Below are 26,351 nucleotides of genomic sequence, written 5' to 3' on the forward strand. Positions count from 1 at the left end.
ATAGTGGTTCCAACAATGCTATATGGTTGCGAGGCATGGGCTATAGATAGGGTTGTGCGGAAGAGGGTGGATGTGTTGGAAATGAGATGTTTGAGGAGAATATGTGGTGTGAGGTGGTTTGATCGAGTAAGTAATGAAAGCGTAAGAGAGATGTGTGGTAATAAAAAGAGTGTGGTTGAGAGAGCAGAAGAGGGTGTATTGAAATGGTTTGGTCTCATGGAGAGAATGAGTGAGGAAAGATTGACAAAGAGGATATATGTGTCAGAGGTGGAGGGAACGAGGAGAAGTGGGAGACCAAATTGGAGGTGGAAGGATGGAGTGAAAAATATTTTGAGTGACTGGGGCCTGAACATACAGGAGGGTGAAAGGCATGCAAGGAATAGAGTGAATTGGAATGATGTGGTGTACCGGGATGGACGTGCTGTCAATGGATTGAACTAGGGCATGTGAAGTGTCTGGGGTAAACCATGGAAAGTTTTGTGGGGCCTGGATGTGGAAAGGGAGCTGTGGTTTGGGTGCATTACACATGACAGGTAGAGACTGAGTGTGAATGAATGTGGCCTTTTTTGTCTTTTCCTAGTGCTACCTCACATGTGCACAGGAGGAGGGGGTTGTTATTTCATGTGTGGCAGGGTGGTGACGGGAAGTGGATTTAGACAGCAAGTATGAAGTATGTACATGTGTATATATGTATATGTCTGTGTATGTATATGTATGTATATGTTGAAATGTATAGGTATGTATATGTTCCTGTGTGGGTGTTTATGTATATCTGAGGGTCTGGTAAGAAAAATGGTGAGATTCAGTGCTTTACCCATTGAAATTAGAAATATATACAAGGAGTGAGTCTTGAGAAATGAAACTTCAGGAGGAAACTGGACAAATGATTGAAAACTTTGTTGCTTGAACCCATGATAAATTATGTTGTGTATGTGGTGGTAGGAAGTAACACCATTGTGAATTAAGGATAATGACCTGTTGCTTCTATGTGCTTACCCTGTCTCATGGTAGAATTTTATAGTTAAAAGTAGGTAGGAAGATGCTCATACACAGCTCCTTTACCTCTTTTTACTTTGTATTTCAGAAAAGTATCTAGATGTTGTTTGTAGGAGATGTCTTGGTGACAACTTTGCTTTTATGCTCCATATCATATGTTCTCAGATTTGGATTTATGTTGCCCTCTCTGTTTTCAGGAATTATGTTGTGTCAACAAACAACTAAAGGGTGAGGGAACAGCACAAAACTTCACCGACCACCGTGTTCAAGCTCTGATACAAGATTTTGTCAATGCTTGCTGCTTCCATCTGTGGTGTGGACTTTTGTAATTCAGATCATTCCATTTACAGGTATTTGTTAATAGATCTACAAACCATCTTCTGTATGATCACATGGGATCTTAGCTTTGATTTGATTATGAAAAAAACAGGGTTATTGATTATTGGTGGGGAACATTGTACTTGAAGAATTTCTAGTTCCTTGTGTGAAAGAGTATTTATACTGACATAGCACTTTAAGGTTTCAGACCATAAAGGTCAGAGAACTAGTCACTTTGAAACATCGTTACTTGTTACACAAATGCAAGTAAAAGACATTAGAGTTTCTTAATGTTTTTAAAAGCATTTTCTTTTTCTGTATACAGAGAGAGTAGTTAGCCCACATTTACCTGTGATACAAAGCGATGCCAAGTTTCATATATTTTATACATACTGAATGCAAGCAAGTCCTTTGATTGTTAATTCTGTGTAGATACTGTAAAACTAGTTTTTCACATGTTGCTTTATCTCATCATTTAGTAAATGTGATAATTATTAAACAGAAATGTCAGTGCTGGACAGTATTCTGCCTCGTCCAGAATTAGTGTTGGCTATTGGATGGTTTTTCTTTGGTTCTTCTGTATGCCTCAGCCTAACCTGAAATGGTTACTTCAGTTTTTTTCATTTGTTCATATTAAGAATTGCTCCTCAGTTTTATTTCTCACCTATGGATAGAGCCCTTTGAGCTTGCAAGGGCTTTGTTTTAAATGGTGGTTGAAACACCAGGTCTACCAAAAAAAATGGGGTGACTCTTTGAAAACTCACCTCTTTTAACCATGATGTATAGGATCACTGGATGCAAGTCCACAGGGCTAAACAACCATACAGTAACTTAGCAAGGCCCATTACATCACAGCACAGCTTCAGCCATTTATTTTACTTGCATGGATGATGGTGACCTGACTGTGGATTGTATCTATACCTTGGCCCTTACTTTAACTTTTCTTTAATTCATTTAATCATTTGGGCCGTTGGCTCTAAAGCATTCATTACACAGCACTGTTTCCTATACTTTCAGTGTCAGGAAGATAAGTTGGTAATGGCCATGCAAAGCATCGACATTGAATTTAAGCTGCGAGTTTACCCAAAATTTCTTACTGAATAAGAGTGATCTGGGCCTGAACATACAGGAGGGTGAAAGGCATGCAAGGAATAGAGTGAATTGGAACAATGTGGTATACCTGGGTGGACATGCTGTCAGTGGATTGAACCATGGCATGTGAAGCATCCTGGGCAAACCATGGAAAGTTTTGTGGGGCCTGGATGTGGAAATGGAGCTGTGGTTTGGGTGCATTACACATGACGGCTAGAGACTGAGTTTGAATGAATGTGGCTTTTTTTTTGTCTGTTTTAATGGCGCTACCTCACTGACACGGTGAGTGGCGATGCTGTTTCCTTTGTGGCGAGGTGGTGCCGGGAATGGATGAAGGCAAACAAGTGTGAATATTTACATATGTATATATGTATATGTCTGTATGTCTGTGTATTTGTTGATATGTATATGTATATTTATGTATATGTACATGTATGTGCATTTATGTGTATATATGTGTTTATCCATAAATGGATATGGATAAACACATATATACACATAAATGCACATACATGTACATATACAAATGGATTTATATGTAGCATTTATGGATCTGGAGAAGGCATATGATAGAGTTGATAGAGATGCTCTGTGGAAGGTATTAAGAATATATGGTGTGGGAGGCAAGTTGTTAGAAGCAGTGAAAAGTTTTTATCGAGGATGTAAGGCATGTGTACGTGTAGGAAGAGAGGAAAGTGATTGGTTCTCAGTGAATGTAGGTTTGTGGCAGGGATGTGTGATGTCTCCATGGTTGTTTAATTTGTTTATGGATGGGGTTGTTAGGGAGGTGAATGCAAGAGTTTTGGAAAGAGGGGCAAGTATGAAGTCTGTTGTGAATGAGAGAATGAGAGAGCTTGGGAAGTGAGTCAATTGTTGATCGCTGATGATACAGCGCTGGTGGCTGATTCATGTGAGAAACTGCAGAAGCTGGTGACTGAGTTTGGTAAAGTGTGTGAAAGAAGAAAGTTAAGAGTAAATGTGAATAAGAGCAAGGTTATTAGGTACAGTAGGGTTGAGGGTCAAGTCAATTGGGAGGTAAGTTTGAATGGAGAAAAACTGGATGAAGTAAAGTGTTTTAGATATCTGGGAGTGGATCTGGCAGCGGATGGTACCATGGAAGCGGAAGTGAATCATAGGTTAGGGGAGGGGGCGAAAATCCTGGGAGCCTTGAAGAATGTGTGGAAGTCGAGAACATTATCTCGGAAAGCAAAAATGGCTGTTTGAAGGAATAGTCGTTCCAACAATGTTGTATGGTTGCGAGGTGTGGGCTATGGATAGAGTTGTGTGCAGGAGGGTGGATGTGCTGGAAATGAGATGTTTGAGGACAATGTGTGGTGTGAGGTGGTTTGATCGAGTAAGTAATGTAAGGGTAAGAGAGATGTGTGGAAATAAAAAGAGCGTGGTTGAGAGAGCAGAAGAGGGTGTTTTGAAATGGTTTGGGCACATGGAGAGAATGAGTGAGGAAAGATTAACCAAGAGGATATATGTGTCGGAGGTGGAGGGAACGAGGAGAAGTGGGAGACCAAATTGGAGGTGGAAAGATGGAGTGAAAAAGATTTTGAGTGATCGGGTCCTGAACATGCAGGAGGGTGAAAGGCGGGCAAGGAATAGAGTGAATTGGATCGATGTGGTATACCGGGGTTGACATGCTGTCAGTGGATTGAATCAGGGCATATGAAGCGTCTGGGGTAAACCATGGAAAGTAGTGTGGGGCCTGGATGTGGAAAGGGAGCTGTGGTTTCGGGCATTATTGCATGACAGCTAGAGACTGAGTGTGAACGAATGGGGCCTTTGTTGTCTTTTCCTAGCGCTACCTCGCACACATGAGGGGGGAGGGGGATGGTATTCCATGTGTGGCGAGGTGGCGATGGAAATGAATAAAGGCAGACAGTGTGAATTGTGTGCATGGGTATATATGTATGTGTCTGTGTGTGTATATATATATGTGTACATTGAGATGTATAGGTATGTATTTTTGCGTGTGTGGACGTGTATGCATATACATGTGTATGGGGGTGGGTTGGGCCATTTCTTTCGTCTGTTTCCTTGCGCTACCTCGCAAACGCGGGAGACAGCGACTAAGCAAAATAAGAAAAATAAAAAAAAAGATGTGTTTATATATATATGTGTATGTGAGTGGATTTGTCCATTAAAAAGCAGATCACGATGAGCATCTAATTTGTTTCTCCTCCTATTCTTTCCCTTCTTTCCTTTTTGGAAAAAATGCTTCCTGATTTTGAGCAGGAACAGGCCTAATGCAGATGCCAGTGTCCAGTAAATGAATGATTGGGGTTAGCTGTGTCCTCACTCTGTCAGCCTTGCTGTGATGTCATGGGTCTTGGCAGGTTATTGTATGGTTGTTTATCACCTGTGGATGAGCATCCACTGATCCTGTTTGCCATATATTGGAAGGAAATCTGGTGTTTTACCTCCCCTTGAGCAGGTGCTGTCAGATGATCGTCTAGCTCTGCTTTCTGTAGAGAAATGGTTTATCCTTTTTTTCAAAACCTACGATTTGAATGAAGAGCAGTTTGTGTCCCTACCTTTTAATGAGGCATAAGTTTATGGTGGTCTTAAATAGCAAGGCAGCTGTAATACATGATGAATGGCATTGTCCTTGTGTATCACTGAAAGGGTAAACCTTGAAGACCTACCACCATATCCATTGGTAATTCTCATTTGATCATAAAAATTCGTATTCTCTATGGCTTTAAATTATCCTAGTTAATAACAGCCCAAAAATGCATTTATTAAGATTACTGTAAGTTGAGAAGCTTTAGACAACTTTCCACAAAGTTTGTCAGGGAAATCTTGTCATATTTTAGTGAAAATGATTGCAGAATGATAAATCATTTCTGATTTGGAGTATAAATTAATTCAAAGCTAAATCTGCTAACGTCCAGTACATTGTCTTCCACTTGGCTGGATAGTAACCTCTGAAAAGTGGATGATGAACCTTGACAACACATATGAGCTATTAAAGTAAGAGCATACTCAAGTTTTTTTCATAAAGTTAACTAGGAAAATAGATTTGAACTGGACTGAGATATCACTGAAAAAAAGGATATTGCTGAAGGTTGAGTTTGATGATTGATTTAAGACCTTTAGATCTTGTACACATGAATAACATCATTCCAAATAAGAACTTGATCACAAGCAAGTAACATTATCTGCAGTCCGTATTGATTTTCTTTTTTTGCATCATAACTGAAAGTTATGCTTCATTTTGGATGATATGATGACGTTACAGTGGTTCCTGCAGTGATGTTATTACAGTGGTTCCCACATCATTACTTTTAAGACTCGTGCTTTCCTCTAATGTTCACTCAGAAATCTTCATCTGCATAAAGTCTGGGATGAATGATGAAATTTCATAAAAATGAACTTTTGGTCCATTTATTTTAGCAAGACTGACCATTGTATTCTTTTGATATCTGAAAATCCACGGTGCATTAAAGATTATGAAGATGTTTAACCATAAATTGCTTGGGAGGTACCCATTTGCTGTATCTTGATAGATTAGAGAGATCTTGAGTTGTTATTATAGTAAGGATTTGATCAGATTCTCACTTAATAAGTTGCTATGCTTGTATAATTGATTCTCATGGTCAGACAGGGAAGCTTTTCAGGAGTTTAACGTACTCCAGTCCTTGTAGCCAAAGGCAGGTTAAACTCCAGTCCTTGTAGCCAAAGGCATATAAAGAAAAATTACAACTCTCAGAACATTGAAATTCTCATTGAAATTTACTTTAGGAGATAAGAAATATTAATTAAGACAATCCTCAAGATAGAAAATATTGACTATATGTAGATGGGAGTTATGTTAATTGACTGTATTATTTGCTGTGATGAATATTAGATGTGTTGCAATAGTTATTAGTAAAGGATACTATATTGATTATGGAATTAATGAAATTTTAGTAAATACTTGACTATCTAGTAATTATTATTTACACAAAAATATGAAATCAGAATGACATAAGTGCCAAAATGTAGGAAACAGAAAGAGACATTGCTTTCCTTTGATGTAGAGGTTTATCCTTTCAGTTTGATTGGTTGTAGTAGTTATATATATTAATTACCTTTGTATACATCTTTGATAGTTTTACTACCAACCACACTGTATGCATCTGGTTCATACATAAAGAAATGTGGTCTCTTGAAATTCATGAGTTATATGAATAAGTTAAATGAATAGGGTTTGTAGAATTGAGACCAAAAAACTTCACTCATAACACTTTTTAGTTAGAAAGAAATTATTTATTGTTGTAAAACTAGTTCACCAGTTACGGAGTCTCTTTTGCCGTGGCTGCCCCCTTGAGGGAGTTCCTGGAGGGCACGGGTATCATAGGTATAGTAATACTAGTTTGTTGCTCATTATATTAACAGTAATTTGTAGAGCACATTGGCTTCAAACTTCGGCACTTGGGGTACTGCATGAATAATGACATTTGCTTCTTTGGAGTATGATGCTGATCATTATTTCATGGCTGGGTTTTCTTATCAAGTTCGGCAGCAAATTTCTAATGGCTTGTCTCTTATAATTCTTCCAAAAAGAAGAAAGGTATGGAGAATTAGACCTTCTTGTAAGTTTCTTTTATTGCCACATCAAGCAAATGATGTAGCAGGTATAGGTATTATTGTCATTTTCAAAGGTGTTATAGAGATAATATGTAGATACAGTTATGTTTTTCAAAACATATTATTGTGATAAACAATGCCTTATGTAGAATTTCTGTGCCACCTTTGTTTTGCTTTTACCTTACTATAGTTGGTGATATATTAAGCGTTAGCAAGTTAAACTAAGGATCATATTCTCAGATATATTTGTATATGAGTTTTTGCTTTTATTGCAAGATAACAGTAAACAGTAGTATGGTTATTGAAGAGCAGATTAAATACCTTTAAACAAGATATTTACAGGCTATCTCCCCTTAATGTGAAGCATACTGTGCATACATTATATTCACAAATGCAGTCTTATTTAGTAAAATGTGGAGTAATTGAATTTAGTAAGATTTCTCTACATTTTTGCCTGTATAAAATTTGCATATGTATATTATCATAATTATTAATTTCCATTTAAGCTTTTTTTTTTCAACTAACCATTATACTGTATTGTCTCTCTATTTTAGTAAGCCTCATAAGAGGTAAAGTGTCAGGGACCACCATTACAAAGCATCCACAATTCTCAAAGTTGGATATATCTGTGTATTAACCCATAAGACTACCAGTAGTGATTACTGTCACACTGATTGAAGTTTTGTTACATGTTTTAAAGTCCTTAAAAGTAGAAATATCAATACATTCAGAATATTGTCAAGAGTATTAAAACCAAATGTAAACCATAAAGAATATATATAAATATATATTTTTATGAAATTAAGAACAAAATTGGTGAACCAAATAAAAAAGTGAAGAAAAGTTTTTTAATTAACACATTTTATCCATCACTTAAATCCAATATGTCAGTTTCTTACTGTTGTCTCTTCTCAAGATCGTTTCTGTTATCATGGTATGTTTACTCATTTATCTCGATAGTTTCCCTCTCATGTGAAACATGCCATTATAATATCTCAACCTCACTGTTTTGTTGCCCCTACACCACACATTCTTCTCACTTATAATTCTATATTACTTTTGACATATCTAGTCCTCAGCATGCCTATATCACCTTAGCAATCCTTGGTTTACAGTGTTATGCCTTTCTTAGTTCCATATCTATTGAATTTCTGTTTGACAGTGATCTATGGAGACCTATCCTTTCATCTAGTCATGAGGCAGAATAAACCCAAAAGTCAAATTTTGTGATAGCCTTGTCAACTCCGGCTAGAAAACCAGCTCTCAAGTATGTGCCATTCAGAAACCAAGTCAACTTAAAGTAAGTGAGCCAGTTTTACCGCATGTTTGCCTCATTAACTCCGAGTTTATCCAGCACCCCTTAGGCCAGTGGTTCCCAATCTTTTTCAGATGGTGGCCCAGTATAGCTTATCTAAACCACTTGTGGTCCACCTCATATTTTGTCAACCAGTAAAAGGCAAACTTTTGGGGATATGTACATGCTTATGGGAAACAAGCATCAAAATTTAGATACTGAAGAATTTTAAAATGATTGTGTAAATATACTGAAATGTCATAAAGAATCATCAGTTGACAGAGTGATTCAGTCATGATCGTGTATTGAAGCTATGGCATTCCCAATAGTAGGTAGTAGTTGGTAGGCAGCCAACGACCAGGGAGGTATATTACCAGTACTACCCACCTGGGTATTGGGAGAGTTAATGATGGCTGCGAAGTGAGCCAGCACCTCAGTGGTTGTCAAGTTGCACTCCTTTGAACCAGGTAGCTGTCTTTTTTTTCTGCCTCACCCACATTCGGACTACTGGCATTCTGTCCACAAACATACAATCTCGCCATGTTGTACATAACACTTGACAACAGTTAACTCACACGGCTCATTCTTTGTTCCTAGATTTTCCTGTGGTGCGCACTATGCGCTAGGTCTCTTTTTGGCAAAATGATAGGAGCAGTAGAAAAAATTAGTAGGTAGGAACATTTAGGCAGGAGCATTAGGTAGAAATATAAGGCAGAACTAGGAGGGAGGAGCATTAGATAGAAGTAGTCACTAGTTACATTAGGTAGGAGCCTCAGCAAAGACTGCACTAGAGTTGCCCTCGGTCACTGGCCTGTTAAGGGTGAGGCAGTAAAGGCTAAGAAGTGGCATGGGGGTTCACTAGATATGGAGACTTTTATTACTCTAGCTACCCCCGTGAGGGAGTTCTGGTTGGGAACCGGTGTCAAGGATGTTGATAGACAATCCCTGTGGTTCACCTAGAAAATTCACTATCGCCCACTGGTTGGGAAACCTTAGGCAGTACCTCACCCAGGAACATTTAGCTCCATACTTTTGACTCCTTTATCAGAAAATATAAGGTGTCAGCAGCTATGTTAGTGGACTAGGGATGTCTTGGAGGGTTCTTGGTTGTGTGTTAGGGGCCTAGGGACGTCCTGATGGACTGGATTGTGTAATAGGTGCTAGGGGATGTCCTGGAGACCTCTGGGTTGGGTCTGCCGGTGATCATCATGATGGTAAATAACACCAGGATCAGCCAGTGATCATCATGATGGTCAATATCACTAGTACCAACCACGATCTGCCAGTGATCATGATGGTGAATAATGCCAGGATCTGCCACTGATCATCATGATGGTCAATATCATCAGTACCAGCCAGGATCTGCCAGTGACCATCATAATGGTCAATATCACCAGTACCAGCTAGGATCTGCCAGTGATCATGATGGTCAATAACACCAGGATCTGCCATTGATCATCATGATGGTCGATATCACCAGTACCAGCCAGGATCTGCCAGTGACCATCATAATGGTCAATATCACCAGTACCAGCTAGGATCTGCCAGTGATCATGGTCAATAGTGCCAGGATCTGCCAGTGATCATCATAATGGTCAATAGCACCAGGATCTCCCAGTGATCATCATAATGGTCAATAACACCGGATCTGCCAGTGATCATGATGGTCAATAGTGCCAGGATCTGCTAGTGATCATGATCAATATTATCAGTACCAACCAGGATCTGCCAATGATCATCATAATGGTCAATATCACCAGGATCTGCCAGTGATCATGATGGTCAATAGTACCAGGATCTGCCAGTGATCATCATAATGGTCAATATCACCAGTACCAACCAGGATCTGCCAGTGATCATCATAATGGTCAATATCACCAGAACCAACCAGGATCTGCCAGTGATCATCATAATGGTCAATATCACCAGTACCAGCCAGGATCTGCCAGTGATCATCATAATGGTCAATATCACCAGTACCAGCCAGGATCTGCCAGTGATCATCGTAATGGTCAATATCACCAGGATCTGCCAGTGATCATCAGAATGGTCAATATCACCAGTACCAGGCAGGATCTGCCAGTGATTATCATAATGGTCAATATCACCAGGACCTGCCAGTGATCATCATGATGGTCAATATCACCCGTGCCAGCTGGGTGGTTGTAATTGGTTGTCAATACGTTCAGGTTGTGTGGACGGTGCAGCCAGTCGACCAGTGGTAGTGAGCGAGCCAAGGTGGCCCATCCTACCACCAAGCCCTCGTTGCTCTCACCATCAGTATCGTAAATTCCTGGACATTTCAACGTTCAGACAACATCACAAATGTGTGAATTACTTTAAATTCGTAAGATGGTGGACATACGACGCCGGGGAAGACCAGAAGAGAAGGAAGAAGCCATATTGGTTTGTGGTTGGTGGCGTGTGTGTGCAGGGAGCGAGCGGCCTGTCTGGCTCGGCTACCACAATGACGGTATGTGTTGGAGGGTTTTCGTCCATTTCTCGTCCATCATTATTTCTAGCTTAATGAGTTTGTCAATTACGTCGTCGGCCATTTACAGGAAGCGGCTGATCGTTAACAATCGTTACGACCGTTGCCTGTTGTTTGGGTCCTTTTCAGCAAAGTGTCGTCATGGTATTTGGTAAGAAATGGTTAATTAAACCTATAGTTTAATTTATATAACCTGTATTGAACTGTTGACCCCAATTATGGACACAGGTTAATTGTAGCGTTCCATTCCGCAGTCCGCTGGACAGATAAGATTCTGGAATGGACTAGTTCAGGCGAGTATCACATACCTAAAATGGTTCTCAACCTAACCTAACCTGACGTAACCTAACCTGACGTAACCTAACCTAACCTAACCTGAGGTAACCTAACCTGACGTAACCTAATCTGACGTAACCTAACCTAACCTAACCTGAGGTAACCTAACCTGACGTAACCTAACCTAACCTGACGTAACCTAACCTGACGTAACCTAACCTAACCTAACCTGACGTAACCTAACCTAACCTGACGTAACCTAACCTAACCTAACCTGACGTAACCTAACCTGACGTAACCTAACCTAACCTAACCTGACGTAACCTAACCTGACGTAACCTAACCTAACCTAACCTGAGGTAACCTAACCTGACGTAACCTAACCTAACCTGACGTAACCTAACCTGACGTAACCTAACCTAACCTAACCTGACGTAACCTAACCTGACGTAACCTAACCTAACCTAACCTGAGTACCTAACCTGACGTAACCTAACCTGACGTAACCTAACCTAACCTAACCTAACCTGACGTAACCTAACCTGACGTAACCTAACCTAACCTAACCTGACGTAACCTAACCTGACGTAACCTAACCTAACCTAACCTGACGTAACCTAACCTAACCTAACCTGACGTAACCTAACCTGACGTAACCTAACCTAACCTAACCTGAGGTAACCTAACCTGACGTAACCTAACCTGACGTAACCTAACCTAACTTAACCTGAGGTAACCTAACCTAACCTAATCTAACCTGACGTAACCTAACCTAACCTAACCTGACGTAACCTAACCTAACCTGACGTAACCTAACCTAACCTGACCTAACCTAACCTAACCTAACCTAACCTAACCTAACCTGACGTAACCTAACCTAACCTGACGTAACGTAACCTAACCTAACCTGACGTAACCTAACCTAACCTAACCTAACCTGAGGTAACCTAACCTGACGTAACCTAACCTGACGTAACCTAACCTAACCTAACCTGACGTAACCTAACCTGACGTAACCTAACCTAACCTAACCTGAGGTAACCTAACCTGACGTAACCTAACCTGACGTAACCTAACCTAACCTAACCTGAGGTAACCTAACCTGACGTAACCTAACCTGACGTAACCTAACCTAACCTAACCTAACCTGAGGTAACCTAACCTAACCTGACGTAACCTAACCTAACCTAACCCAACCTAACCTGACGTAACCTAACCTATCCTAACCTAACCTGACCTAACCTAACCTAACCTAACCTAACCTAACCTAACCTGACGTAACCTAACCTAACCTAACCTAACCTGACGTAACCTAACCTGACGTAACCTAACCTAACCTAACCTGACGTAACCTAACCTAACCTAACCTAACCTGACCTAACCTAACCTAACCTAACCTAACCTAACCTGAGGTAACCTAACCTAACCTAACCTAACGTAAAGAAGGTTTTGCTCAACTTGTAAAGAGGTGAGTGCCTGGTAAGGCTGTTTTTTGCTGTTCCGTTTATATTATAGAACAGTAGAGCTATGTTATGTTGGCTTAGGGTGGTTGGACCTTCATTATGGTCTGTTGATGCTAAGATTATAAATTGTATCTTGTTTATCATATAAACTGAGAGTGTACTTGTAACTAAGGGAGGGGGAGCGGAGGCAGATGTGTAGGGGAAGTGTGAGGCTTGTGCAAGGCGGGTGAGCGAGTTTCAGTGATCTAAAGTGAAAAGAAAAAAATATTTCTGGGAGATGATAATGTGAGTAGAATAAATGGGAAAGACATTGAGAGGAAATGTGGAAGAGATAAGGGTAAATATTATCAAAGAATGTTGAATGTATGACAAGAGTGGTAGATGCGGTGGAGAGAATATATGGTGAGCAAAGGCTCAATAACTATGTGGAAAAAGACATGTTGACAACCTTTCGCGGTGTGGAACGTGCACACCTGCAGGAGTGGATGGGATTGCAGGTGGATTGGAAATGGACGTGACCACCCTGTTGAGGGTTGGGTTAATCTGTATATGCAAGTGGAAAATGAGGGTGGAAGAAACTTGGCCTACTCATGTATATATTGCCCTAGTGTGAGGGTAATGGGATCTGATGCCAATATTTGAATTATACAAGTATTAAACCCGTTGAGCGTATGTTGGGAGTGATGGTGTCATGCATGTGTTAGAGATGATGGGATGGTGAGCGAGGAGGCAGATGACGCGGCTCTGGTGGTGGCACAGTCCACTGAGACAAACCTGGACAGCTGGAGTAAGTGTGTTGGAGGGAGGGGGGGAAAGTTGAGAGTTAAAATGAAGGAAAGTAAGGTCATAACCAAGGAGATAAGACATGATATACCAACTTCCTTCAGTAAGGAGGTCGTGAGAGGTTAGGTACCGTAGTGGATGGAACCAAGGCTCTAACACGAGTCATGATGGCCTGGTCAAGGCGGCCAACTTCCCTGCTACGTATAGGAGTGTACTGGAATGAGAGAGAGAGCTTGGTGTGTGTGAAGACATGGTCGTGCTACATGTTGCACAGATATGTCATCATGGGAATGTCATCATAACGACATGTTTGCACCTATTGACAAAGTCAACTAAGAGAGATGAAGTAGGATATGGCCAGGTAAACAACATGATGATGCACGAAAAGAAGCTTGCAGCCTTCGTGCAATGTGTTATACATGGGGCGACGTGGTTTTCAGTGGGCTGACCAGGTCATGATTCTGTCGTGGTAAAGTGTGGATCATTGTGTTAAGACGACTCGGTGGTCGTGTGTCAACCCCAGCACGCTAAGTGGTGCCCACTGGGTACACATGATCACCAAGGATGACCTTACCCACTGGGTACAAATGATCACCAAGGATGACCTTACCCACTGCGTACAAATGATCACCAAGGATGACCTTACCCACTGCGTACAAATGATCACCAAGGATGACCTTACCCACTGCGTACAAATGATCACCAAGGATGACCTTACCCACTGGGTACAAATGATCACCAAGGATGACCTTACCCACTGCGTACAAATGATCACCAAGGATGACCTTACCCACTGCGTACAAATGATCACCAAGGATGACCTTACCCACTGCGTACAAATGATCACCAAGGATGACCTTACCCACTGCGTACAAATGATCACCAAGGATGACCTTACCCACTGCGTACAAATGATCACCAAGGATCAATGTGTTACAACTGTGGCAGGTTGACCGCTGGTTCTTGGTCCCCAGCAGGCAGGCAGCCTGCTTCCTGGTCCCCAGCAGGCAGGCAGCCTGGTTCCCAGCAGGCAGCCTGCTTCCTGGTCCCCAGCAGGCAGGCAGCCTGCTTCCTGGTCCCCAGCAGGCAGCCTGCTTCCTGGTCCCAAGCAGCCAGCCTGCTTCCTGGTCCCCAGCAGGCAGGCAGGCTGCTTCCTGGTCCCCAGCAGGCAGCCTGCTTCCTGGTCCCCAGCAGGCAGGCAGCCTGCTTCCTGGTCCCCAGCAGGCAGGCAGCCTGCTTCCTGGTCCCCAGCAGGCAGCCTGCTTCCTGGTCCCAAGCAGCCAGCCTGCTTCCTGGTCCCCAGCAGGCAGGCAGGCTGCTTCCTGGTCCCCAGCAGGCAGCCTGCTTCCTGGTCCCCAGCAGGCAGGCAGCCTGCTTCCTGGTCCCCAGCAGGCAGGCAGCCTGCTTCCTGGTCCCCAGCAGGCAGGCAGCCTGCTTCCCGGATGTTCTCAGCCAGTCTTGTTCTGGAAATTGGATGACGTGTTGTCCTTCACCGAATTACATGTGTGAACTATTGAACCTGACCCAAGGGAGCCTCAATGTAGGATGGCTGGCTGAGAGAGACTCTCAGGCAGGGTTGTGGGAGGTTGTAGGTTGTGGGAGGTTGTAGGTTGTGGGAAGGTTGTAGGTTGTGGGAGGTTGTAGGTTGTGCGAGGTTGTAGGTTGTGGGAGATTTGTAGGTTGTGGGAGGTTGTAGGTTGTGGGAGATTTGTAGGTTGTGGGAGATTTGTAGGTTGTGGGAGGTTGTAGGTTGTGGGAGATTTGTAGGTTGTGGGAGGGTTGTAGGTTGTGGGAGGTTGTAGGCTGTGGGAGGTTGTAGGTTGTGGGAAGGTTGTAGGTTGTGGGAGGTTGTAGGTTGTGGGAGATTTGTAGGTTGTGGGAGGTTGTAGGTTGTTGGAGGGTTGTAGGTTATGGGAGGTTGTAGGTTGTGGGAGGTTGTAGGTTGTGGGAAGGTTGTAGGTTGTGGGAGGTTGTAGGTTGTGGGAGGTTGTAGGTTGTGCGAGGTTGTAGGTTGTGGGAGATTTGTAGGTTGTGGGAGGTTGTAGGTTGTGGGAGATTTGTAGGTTGTGGGAGGGTTGTAGGTTGTGGGAGATTTGTAGGTTGTGGGAGGTTGTAGGTTGTGGGAGATTTGTAGGTTGTGGGAGGGTTGTAGGTTGTGGGAGGTTGTAGGCTGTGGGAGGTTGTAGGTTGTGGGAAGGTTGTAGGTTGTGGGAGGTTGTAGGTTGTGGGAGATTTGTAGGTTGTGGGAGGTTGTAGGTTGTGGGAGATTTGTAGGTTGTTGGAGGGTTGTAGGTTATGGGAGGTTGTAGGTTGTGGGAAGGTTGTAGGTTGTGGGAGGTTGTAGGTTGTTGGAGATTTGTAGGTTGTGGGAGATTTGTAGGTTGTGGGAGGGTTGTAGGTTGTGGGAGGTTGTAGTTGTGGGAAGGTTGTAGGTTGTGGGAGGTTGTAGGTTGTGGGAGGGTTGTAGGTTGTGGGAGGGTTGTAGGTTGTGGGAGATTTGTAGGTTGTGGGAGGTTGTAGGTTGTGGGAGGGTTGTAGGGTGTGGGAGGGTTGTAGGTTGTGGGAGGTTGTAGGTTGTGGGAGATTTGTAGGTTGTGGGAGGTTGTAGGTTGTGGGAGGGTTGTAGGTTGTGGGAGGTTGTAGGTTGTGGGAAGGTTGTAGGTTGTGGGAGGTTGTAGGTTGTTGGAGGGTTGTAGGTTGTGGGAGGTTGTAGGTTGTGGGAGGTTGTAGGTTGTGGGAGGGTTGTAGGTTGTGGGAGATTTGTAGGTTGTGGGAGGTTGTAGGTTGTGGGAGGGTTGTAGGTTTTAGGAAGGTTGTAAACGTTCAACCTGGTGTTCACCCACCCCAACTTGGCACCACTAGAGGGTGGGCAAACCTAGCCAACTGTGGGCTCACCCACCCCAACTTGGCACCACTAGAGGGTGGGCAAACCTAGCCAACTGTGGGCTCACCCACCCCAACTTGGCACCACTAGAGGGTGGGCAAACCTAGCCAACTGTGGGCTCACCCACCCCAACTTGGCACCACTAGAGGGTGGGCAAACCTAGCCAACTGTGGGCTCACCCACCCCAACTTGGCACCACTAGAGGGTGGGCAAACCTAGCCAACTGTGGGCTCACCCATCCCAACTTGGCACCACTAGAGGGTGGGCAAACCTAGCCAACTGTGGGCTCACCCACCCCAACTTGGGCTCAGAATTGAAACTTGAAAAAATTAGTAAATTTAGACGTAAAAAAATGTTGTAGATTCAAACGTTTAAAGAATCTAGTAAATTCATTCGACAGAAATTTAGTAGATTCAATCGTAAAAAAATAAATTCAAACGTGAAAAAAAAAAATCAAGTAAATTCACTTGAATATATTTCTCATCCGGATGCCATACTTCCTGTAAGCAAGCGTTATGCACAGTTTGCACACATTACTCAGCAGTTCAACAGAGATTCCCTCCCCCCCCCACACCAGATCTGGTCTTCACACACCGTTTTCTTCACGTATAGAGCATGGAACTCTACTAGGAGAGGTGGGGGTAGCCTGGCATGTTACCCCTTGTGGGGGGGGGGGGGGGGAAGGGCGGAGTCAATGAATATTATGTTATATTGATCTGTGGACGCTGGGCGCTCAGCCATGTACTGTGTGTGTACATACATGGCAGTAAAGACATGGTATATATATATATATATATATATATATATATATATATATATATATATATATATATATATATATATATATATATATATATATATATTCCTAGGAGTCCAGGGGAAAATGAAACACAATAGATTGACAAGTGCAGTTTCGTGTAATAATCACATCGTCAGGGGAGACACAAGAGGGAAAAATATAACGTTAAGTCAGTTGATATACAACGAAGACACGTAGCTAGGACGAAGACTCGTAGCTGGGACGCTAGGACGAAGACTCGTAGCTAGGACGAAGACACGTAGCTAGGACGAGGCCATAGGGTAGACAAGTGACTCCCCGAATGTAGGTCGGGCGTGTCCAAGTCTGGCAACAAGTGTAACACAAACTTGTTATGTGCAGCAAGAGGGGAATTGTTTACATCACGACCTTGTTATGTGCAGCAAGAGGGGAATTGTTTACATCACGACCTTGTTATGTGCAGCAAGAGGGGAATTGTTTACATCACGACCTTGTTATGTGCAGCAAGAGGGGAATTGTTTACATCACGACCTTGTTATGTGTAGCACAAGGGGAATTAATGACCAATAGATGTGTCCAGTTTGTATAAACCATCACTAATGTTACAATTGTTTGTGTCGGAATATATGAGATGGGTCAACACAACTCTCTCCTCTGTAACACGCAAATAGTAATCACAGTCACATCACAAAGTAATTACATAGCATTCACAATCACAGTAATCACTAATAAAGTAATCACGTAATCATGAACTAATCACATAGTAATCACTAAAAAAGTAATCACGCAATGAATTAATCACATAGTAATCATAATCACAGTAAACAGTTATAATAAGTAATCATTGAAGTAATCGCGTAATCATAGTGATCACTGATAAAGTAATCACGTAACCATGAAGTAATCATAGTAATCACTAATAAAGGAATCTTAGTAATCACTAATATAGTAATCACGTAATCATAATCACATAGTAATCAGTAATCAAATTAAGCATGAAGTAATCATATAGTAATCATAATGCAAGTGCCAGCATTAAGGAGGGAGCTTCGCCGGAGGTAAACAGTGTTAAGACTATGCTCAAGTTGTGTCTAACTCTTCTCTCTTCCAAGGTTGGGTAATACATGGTTGTCATGTCTCATGATGGAATATATTTACCATTTCATGATGTGTCAACATGGCGGCAGCGGAAATAATGGTTAATTATTTGTCTTTTTTATCTTGCCACGTCATGTTGATTATTATGTTGTCCTTACATAATAAGATGAACATATGTGGCACAGCACATATTGTCTCCCCACCCACCTCCAACACATATACCCACCCACCTCCAACACATATACCCACCCACCACCCACCCACCTCCATCACATATACCCACCCACCCACCTCCAACACATATACCCACCCACCTCCAACACATATACCCACCCACCACCCACCTCCAACACATATACCCACCCACCACCCACCCACCTCCAACACATATACCCACCCACCACCCACCTCCAACACATATACCCACCCACCACCCACCTCCAACACATATACCCACCCACCTCCAACACATATACCCACCCACCTCCAACACATATACCCACCCACCACCCACCTCCAACACATATACCCACCCACCTCCAACTCATATACCCACCCACCACCCACCTCCAAGACACACCATCGTCAACTTTATTTCTAGTAGCCAAAGACCCTTTATGTATGTAGCGTAAGTAATTATGATAATAAATTAATTATTTAGTGTGAAGCAGACGTGGTCGGGGCCGCCAGACGTACGATGATCAGTGTGGTTGCCTCCAACATATGGTTACCAACACTTGACGGTGGATGACTACCTCCCTTCCCAAGACCATCATGTCTTATTGACGGATGTTGGCATGGTTATATTGACGGATGTTGGCGTGGTTATATTGACGGATGTTGGCATGGTTATATTGACGGATGTTGGCATGGTTATATTGACGGATGTTGGCATGGTTATATTGACGGATGTTGGCGTGGTTATATTGACGGATGTTGGCGTGGTTATACTGACGGATGTTGGCATGGTTATATTGACGGATGTTGGCATGGTTATATTGACGGATGTTGGCATGGTTATATTGACGGATGTTGGCATGGTTATATTGACGGATGTTGGCGTGGTTATATTGACGGATGTTGGCGTGGTTATATTGACGGATGTTGGCGTGGTTATATTGACGGATGTTGGCATGGTTATATTGACGGATGTTGGCGTGGTTATATTGACGGATGTTGGCATGGTTATATTGACGGATGTTGGCATGGTTATATTGACGGATGTTGGCGTGGTTATATTGACGGATGTTGGCGTGGTTATATTGACGGATGTTGGCATGGTTATATTGACGGATGTTGGCGTGGTTATATTGACGGATGTTGGCGTGGTTATATTGACGGATGTTGGCGTGGTTATATTGACGGATGTTGGCATGGTTATATTGACGGATGTTGGCGTGGTTATATTGACGGATGTTGGCATGGTTATATTGACGGATGTTGGCATGGTTGTATTGACGGATGTTGGCATGGTTATATTGACGGATGTTGGCATGGTTATATTGACGGATGTTGGCATGGTTATATAAAGTGAACAATTGTGATATTAGTTATTAATTAGACGATGGTTTAGTGTACAGAATAAGAGGAGAAGTGACCATATTGTGAGATGGTAAAGAGTAATGACCCAAGGTAATGTCCTCACTACCCCGACGGTAAGTAATGACCCAAGGTAATGTCCTCACTACCCCGACGGTAAGTAATGACCCAAGGTAATGTCCTCACTACCCCGACGGTAAGTAATGACCCAAGGTAATGTCCTCACTACCCCGACGGTAAGTAATGACCCAAGGTAATGTCCTCACTACCCCGACGGTAAGTAATGACCCAAGGTAATGTCCTCACTACCCCGACGGTAAGTAATGACCCAAGGTAATGTCCTCACTACCCCGACGGTAAGTAATGACCCAAGGTAATGTCCTCACTACCCCGACGGTAAGTAATGACCGGGAACCTTAGCGCTCCGCTGCCTTCCTGCCATTAATTCATCATTAATTATTCAGTTATTCATCGTGACGCATTATTGACCTGGGCCACCGTTATCTTACGCAGGAAGATCATATATGGTTAGTATTTCCTTAATATATGTGATTTGCTATTTATTAATTACAGATATAAGAGTATTTGTTTTATTTTGTTTTAACTTGAAGTTATGTATAAAAAGATGGAGTAAATAAAGTTTTATTAAGAATATATAATATCATTCTATTACCAAACCGGTAATTCATTTAGCCTCTTGTGTGCCAGGTTGTGACACTTAATTGTGGTTTGATAATTAACTCAGTTTGTCGTTAAAGTGGCAAGTAATGTCGCTGGATTATCCTTTGATAATTGTAATTACAAAGTAATGGAGTACAATTAATTGTCGGGGGGGGGGGGGGGTCCAGTACCCTGGTTGTGAGGCGGGCATACCACACCCACACCGTTACCTGGTATACCACACTCTCCCTCACCACACCGTTACCTGGTATACCACACTCTCCCTCACCACACCGTTACCTGGTATACCACACTCTCCCTCACCACACCGTTACCTGGTATACCACACTCTCCCTCACCACACCGTTACCTGGTATACCACACTCTCCCTCACCACACCGTTACCTGGTATACCACACTCTCCCTCACCACACCGTTACCTGGTATACCACCCTCTCCCTCACCACACCGTTACCTGGTATACCACACTCTCCCTCACCACACCGTTACCTGGTATACCACACTCTCCCTCACCACACCGTTACCTGGTATACCACACTCTCCCTCACCACACCGTTACCTGGTATACCACACTCTCCCTCACCACACCGTTACCTGGTATACCACACTCTCCCTCACCACACCGTTACCTGGTATACCACACTCTCCCTCACCACACCGTTACCTGGTATACCACACTCTCCCTCACCACACCGTTACCTGGTATACCACCCTCTCCCTCACCACACCGTTACCTGGTATACCACACTCTCCCTCACCACACCGTTACCTGGTATACCACACTCTCCCTCACCACACCGTTACCTGGTATACCACCCTCTCCCTCACCACACCGTTACCTGGTATACCACACTCTCCCTCACCACACCGTTACCTGGTATACCACACTCTCCCTCACCACACCGTTACCTGGTATACCACCCTCTCCCTCACCACACCGTTACCTGGTATACCACCCTCTCCCTCACCACACCGTTACCTGGTATACCACACTCTCCCTCACCACACCGTTACCTGGTATACCACCCTCTCCCTCACCACACCGTTACCTGGTATACCACCCTCTCCCTCACCACACCGTTACCTGGTATACCACACTCTGCCTCACCACACCGTTACCTGGTATACCACCCTCTCCCTCACCACACCGTTACCTGGTATACCACACTCTCCCTCACCACACCGTTACCTGGTATACCACACTCTCCCTCACCACACCGTTACCTGGTATACCACACTCTCCCTCACCACACCGTTACCTGGTATACCACCCTCTCCCTCACCACACCGTTACCTGGTATACCACACTCTCCCTCACCACACCGTTACCTGGTATACCACACTCTCCCTCACCACACCGTTACCTGGTATACCACCCTCTCCCTCACCACACCGTTACCTGGTATACCACCCTCTCCCTCACCACACCGTTACCTGGTATACCACCCTCTCCCTCACCACACCGTTACCTGGTATACCACACTCTCCCTCACCACACCGTTACCTGGTATACCACACTCTCCCTCACCACACCGTTACCTGGTATACCACCCTCTCCCTCACCACACCGTTACCTGGTATACCACCCTCTCCCTCACCACACCGTTACCTGGTATACCACACTCTCCCTCACCACACCGTTACCTGGTATACCACCCTCTCCCTCACCACACCGTTACCTGGTATACCACCCTCTCCCTCACCACACCGTTACCTGGTATACCACACTCTCCCTCACCACACCGTTACCTGGTATACCACACTCTCCCTCACCACACCGTTACCTGGTATACCACCCTCTCCCTCACCACACCGTTACCTGGTATACCACACTCTCCCTCACCACACCGTTACCTGGTATACCACCCTCTCCCTCACCACACCGTTACCTGGTATACCACCCTCTCCCTCACCACACCGTTACCTGGTATACCACACTCTCCCTCACCACACCGTTACCTGGTATACCACACTCTCCCTCACCACACCGTTACCTGGTATACCACACTCTCCCTCACCACACCGTTACCTGGTATACCACCCTCTCCCTCACCACACCGTTACCTGGTATACCACACTCTCCCTCACCACACCGTTACCTGGTATACCACCCTCTCCCTCACCACACCGTTACCTGGTATACCACACTCTCCCTCACCACACCGTTACCTGGTATACCACCCTCTCCCTCACCACACCGTTACCTGGTATACCACACTCTCCCTCACCACACCGTTACCTGGTATACCACACTCTCCCTCACCACACCGTTACCTGGTATACCACCCTCTCCCTCACCACACCGTTACCTGGTATACCACCCTCTCCCTCACCACACCGTTACCTGGTATACCACCCTCTCCCTCACCACACCGTTACCTGGTATACCACCCTCTCCCTCACCACACCGTTACCTGGTATACCACCCTCTCCCTCACCACACCGTTACCTGGTATACCACCCTCTCCCTCACCACACCGTTACCTGGTATACCACCCTCTCCCTCACCACACCGTTACCTGGTATACCACACTCTCCCTCACCACACCGTTACCTGGTATACCACCCTCTCCCTCACCACACCGTTACCTGGTATACCACCCTCTCCCTCACCACACCGTTACCTGGTATACCACCCTCTCCCTCACCACACCGTTACCTGGTATACCACACTCTCCCTCACCACACCGTTACCTGGTATACCACCCTCTCCCTCACCACACCGTTACCTGGTATACCACCCTCTCCCTCACCACACCGTTACCTGGTATACCACACTCTCCCTCACCACACCGTTACCTGGTATACCACACTCTCCCTCACCACACCGTTACCTGGTATACCACCCTCTCCCTCACCACACCGTTACCTGGTATACCACCCTCTCCCTCACCACACCGTTACCTGGTATACCACCCTCTCCCTCACCACACCGTTACCTGGTATACCACCCTCTCCCTCACCACACCGTTACCTGGTATACCACCCTCTCCCTCACCACACCGTTACCTGGTATACCACCCTCTCCCTCACCACACCGTTACCTGGTATACCACACTCTCCCTCACCACACCGTTACCTGGTATACCACCCTCTCCCTCACCACACCGTTACCTGGTATACCACCCTCTCCCTCACCACACCGTTACCTGGTATACCACACTCTCCCTCACCACACCGTTACCTGGTATACCACACTCTCCCTCACCACACCGTTACCTGGTATACCACCCTCTCCCTCACCACACCGTTACCTGGTATACCACACTCTCCCTCACCACACCGTTACCTGGTATACCACACTCTCCCTCACCACACCGTTACCTGGTATACCACACTCTCCCTCACCACACCGTTACCTGGTATACCACCCTCTCCCTCACCACACCGTTACCTGGTATACCACCCTCTCCCTCACCACACCGTTACCTGGTATACCACACTCTCCCTCACCACACCGATACCTGGTATACCACCCTCTCCCTCACCACACCGTTACCTGGTATACCACACTCTCCCTCACCACACCGTTACCTGGTATACCACCCTCTCCCTCACCACACCGTTACCTGGTATACCACCCTCTCCCTCACCACACCGTTACCTGGTATACCACACTCTCCCTCACCACACCGTTACCTGGTATACCACACTCTCCCTCACCACACCGTTACCTGGTATACCACCCTCTCCCTCACCACACCGTTACCTGGTATACCACCCTCTCCCTCACCACACCGTTACCTGGTATACCACACTCTCCCTCACCACACCCACACATCATTACCTCCTACATTAATGTATTGTTAACAAGGCTTCTCATTTTTCCCTCAGACGGACGTGCAAATTGCCTCAATGGAAATTTTGACATTTTATTGTTATTATACATATTATACATAGCGCCAAGAAACACACGAAAGATGGCCCAACCCACCCACATACACATGTATATACATACACGTCCACACACGCACATATACATATCTGTACATCTCAACGTATACATACATATATACACATGTACATAATTCATAGTCTGCCTTTATTCATTCCATCGCCACCTCGCCACACATGGAATACCATCCCCCTCCCCCCTCATGTGTGCGAGGTAGCACTAGGAAAAGACAACAAAGGCCCCATTCGTTCACACTCAGTCTCTAGCTGTCATGTAATAATGCACCGAAACCACAGCTCCCTTTCCACATCCAGGCCCCACACAACTTTCCATGGTTTACCCCAGACGCTTCACATGCCCTGGTTCAATCCATTGATCAATAAAGTTGTTCACCATAACTGTTGCAAGATAATGATGACGGTAAGGTTATTAACAAGTTATTATAAGTTATTTCCTACTAGATTATAACATGTTATCATTAGTACAAGTTGTTGTTCTTGTACATGTAGTGGCTTTTATACAAGTATACATAGGCCTGTTAAGTATACTTGTATTTTTCCTATGTATAGAAGTATACACAGAGGTGTTATGTATATCCAGAAGGAACGTAATTCATATGTGTACAGTAATATTCAATGACCTGGTTGTGCATACCGACCCAACAACTTATAACCCAATGTCAATATTATAAACACGACGCCGTAAGGGGCCCCCCAGAGAGTGTGTGGGAGGGAGGTGCTGCTCCCCAGAGAGTGTGTGGGAGGGAGGTGCTGCTCCCCAGAGAGTGTGAGGGGGAGGTGCTGCTCCCCAGAGAGTGTGTGGGGGAGGTGCTGCTCCCCAGAGAGTGTGTGGGAGGGAGGTGCTGCTCCCCAGAGAGTGTATGAGGGGAGGTGCTGCTCCCCAGAGAGTGTATGAGGGGAGGTGCTGCTCCCCAGAGAGTGTATGGGAAGGAGGTGCTGCTCCCCAGAGAGTGTGAGGGGAGGTGCTGCTCCCCAGAGAGTGTGAGGGGGAAGTGCTGCTCCCCAGAGAGTGTGTGGGAGGGAGGTGCTGCTCCCCAGAGAGTGTATGAGGGAGGTGCTGCTCCCCAGAGAGTGTATGAGGGGAGGTGCTGCTCCCCAGAGAGTGTATGGGAAGGAGGTGCTGCTCCCCAGAGAGTGTGAGGGGAGGTGCTGCTCCCCAGAGAGTGTGAGGGGAGGTGCTGCTCCCCAGAGAGTGTGTGAGGGAGGGAGGTGCTGCTCCCCAGAGAGTGTGAGGGGAGGTGCTGCTCCCCAGAGAGTTGAGGGGAAGGTGCTGCTCCCCAGAGAGTGTGTGGGAGGGAGGTGCTGCTCCCCAGAGAGTGTATGAGGGGAGGTGTTGCTCCCCAGAGAGTGTGAGGGGAGGTGCTGCTCCCCAGAGAGTGTGAGGGGAAGTGCTGCTCCCCAGAGAGTGTGTGGGAGGGAGGTGCTGCTCCCCAGAGAGTGTGAGGGGGAGGTGCTGCTCCCCAGAGAGTGTGAGGGGGAGGTGCTGCTCCCCAGAGAGTGTGAGGGGAAGTGCTGCTCCCCAGAGAGTGTGTGGGAGGGAGGTGCTGCTCCCCAGAGAGTGTGAGGGGGAGGTGCTGCTCCCCAGAGAGTGTGAGGGGGAAGTGCTGCTCCCCAGAGAGTGTGTGAGGGAGGGAGGTGCTGCTCCCCAGAGAGTGTGAGGGGAAGTGCTGCTCCCCAGAGAGTGTGAGGGGAGGTGCTGCTCCCCAGAGAGTGTGAGGGAGGGAGGTGCTGCTCCCCAGAGAGTGTGTGAGGGGAGGTGCTGCTCCCCAGAGAGTGTGAGGGGAGGTGCTGCTCCCCAGAGAGTGTGTGAGGGAGGGAGGGAGGGGGGGTGGGGAGGAGGGTAGCCAGGTATGGGTCACAAGAAGACCAGCAGATGGTACAGGTGGTGGTCCGTGTTGCTGGCCGTGATGGGGTGGGTGAAGACCATCATGAACCATGATGGTCTTCACCCACCCACCTGCTCTGTGTATCATCATCATGGTAGTAAGGAAGGCCAGGCAGGGTGTATGTATGTAATTATGAGGGTGTATGTATGTAATTATGAGGGTGTATGTATGTAATTATGAGGGTGTATGTATGTAATTATGAGGGTGTATGTATGTAATTATGAGGGTGTATGTATGTAATTATGAGGGTGTATGTATGTAATTATGAGGGTGTAT

The 26,351-nt window shown here is 45.1% G+C and overlaps 2 protein-coding genes across 3 annotated transcripts in view; both read left to right on the top strand.

Annotated features, from left to right (window-relative positions):
• The window catches only part of LOC139761194 (KICSTOR complex protein SZT2-like), a 388,469-nt gene extending 380,639 nt beyond the window's left edge, over window positions 1–7,830 (top strand). The window contains exon 76 of the mRNA XM_071685224.1: window positions 1,194–7,830. Coding sequence (XP_071541325.1) covers window positions 1,194–1,325 — 132 coding nt within the window. The 3' untranslated portion in view covers window positions 1,326–7,830. The remainder of the gene's footprint in view (window positions 1–1,193) is intronic.
• A 2,658-nt stretch (window positions 7,831–10,488) lies between these two features.
• The window catches only part of LOC139761195 (uncharacterized), a 68,634-nt gene continuing 52,771 nt past the window's right edge, over window positions 10,489–26,351 (top strand). For both annotated transcript variants that reach the window (XM_071685226.1, XM_071685227.1), the window contains exon 1: window positions 10,489–10,754. The gene's annotated coding sequence lies outside the window, so the exon portion shown is untranslated. The remainder of the gene's footprint in view (window positions 10,755–26,351) is intronic.

The sequence above is a fragment of the Panulirus ornatus genome, chromosome 39, assembly GCF_036320965.1.
Source record: "Panulirus ornatus isolate Po-2019 chromosome 39, ASM3632096v1, whole genome shotgun sequence".
In the NCBI taxonomy this organism is placed as follows: Eukaryota; Metazoa; Arthropoda; class Malacostraca; order Decapoda; family Palinuridae; genus Panulirus; species Panulirus ornatus.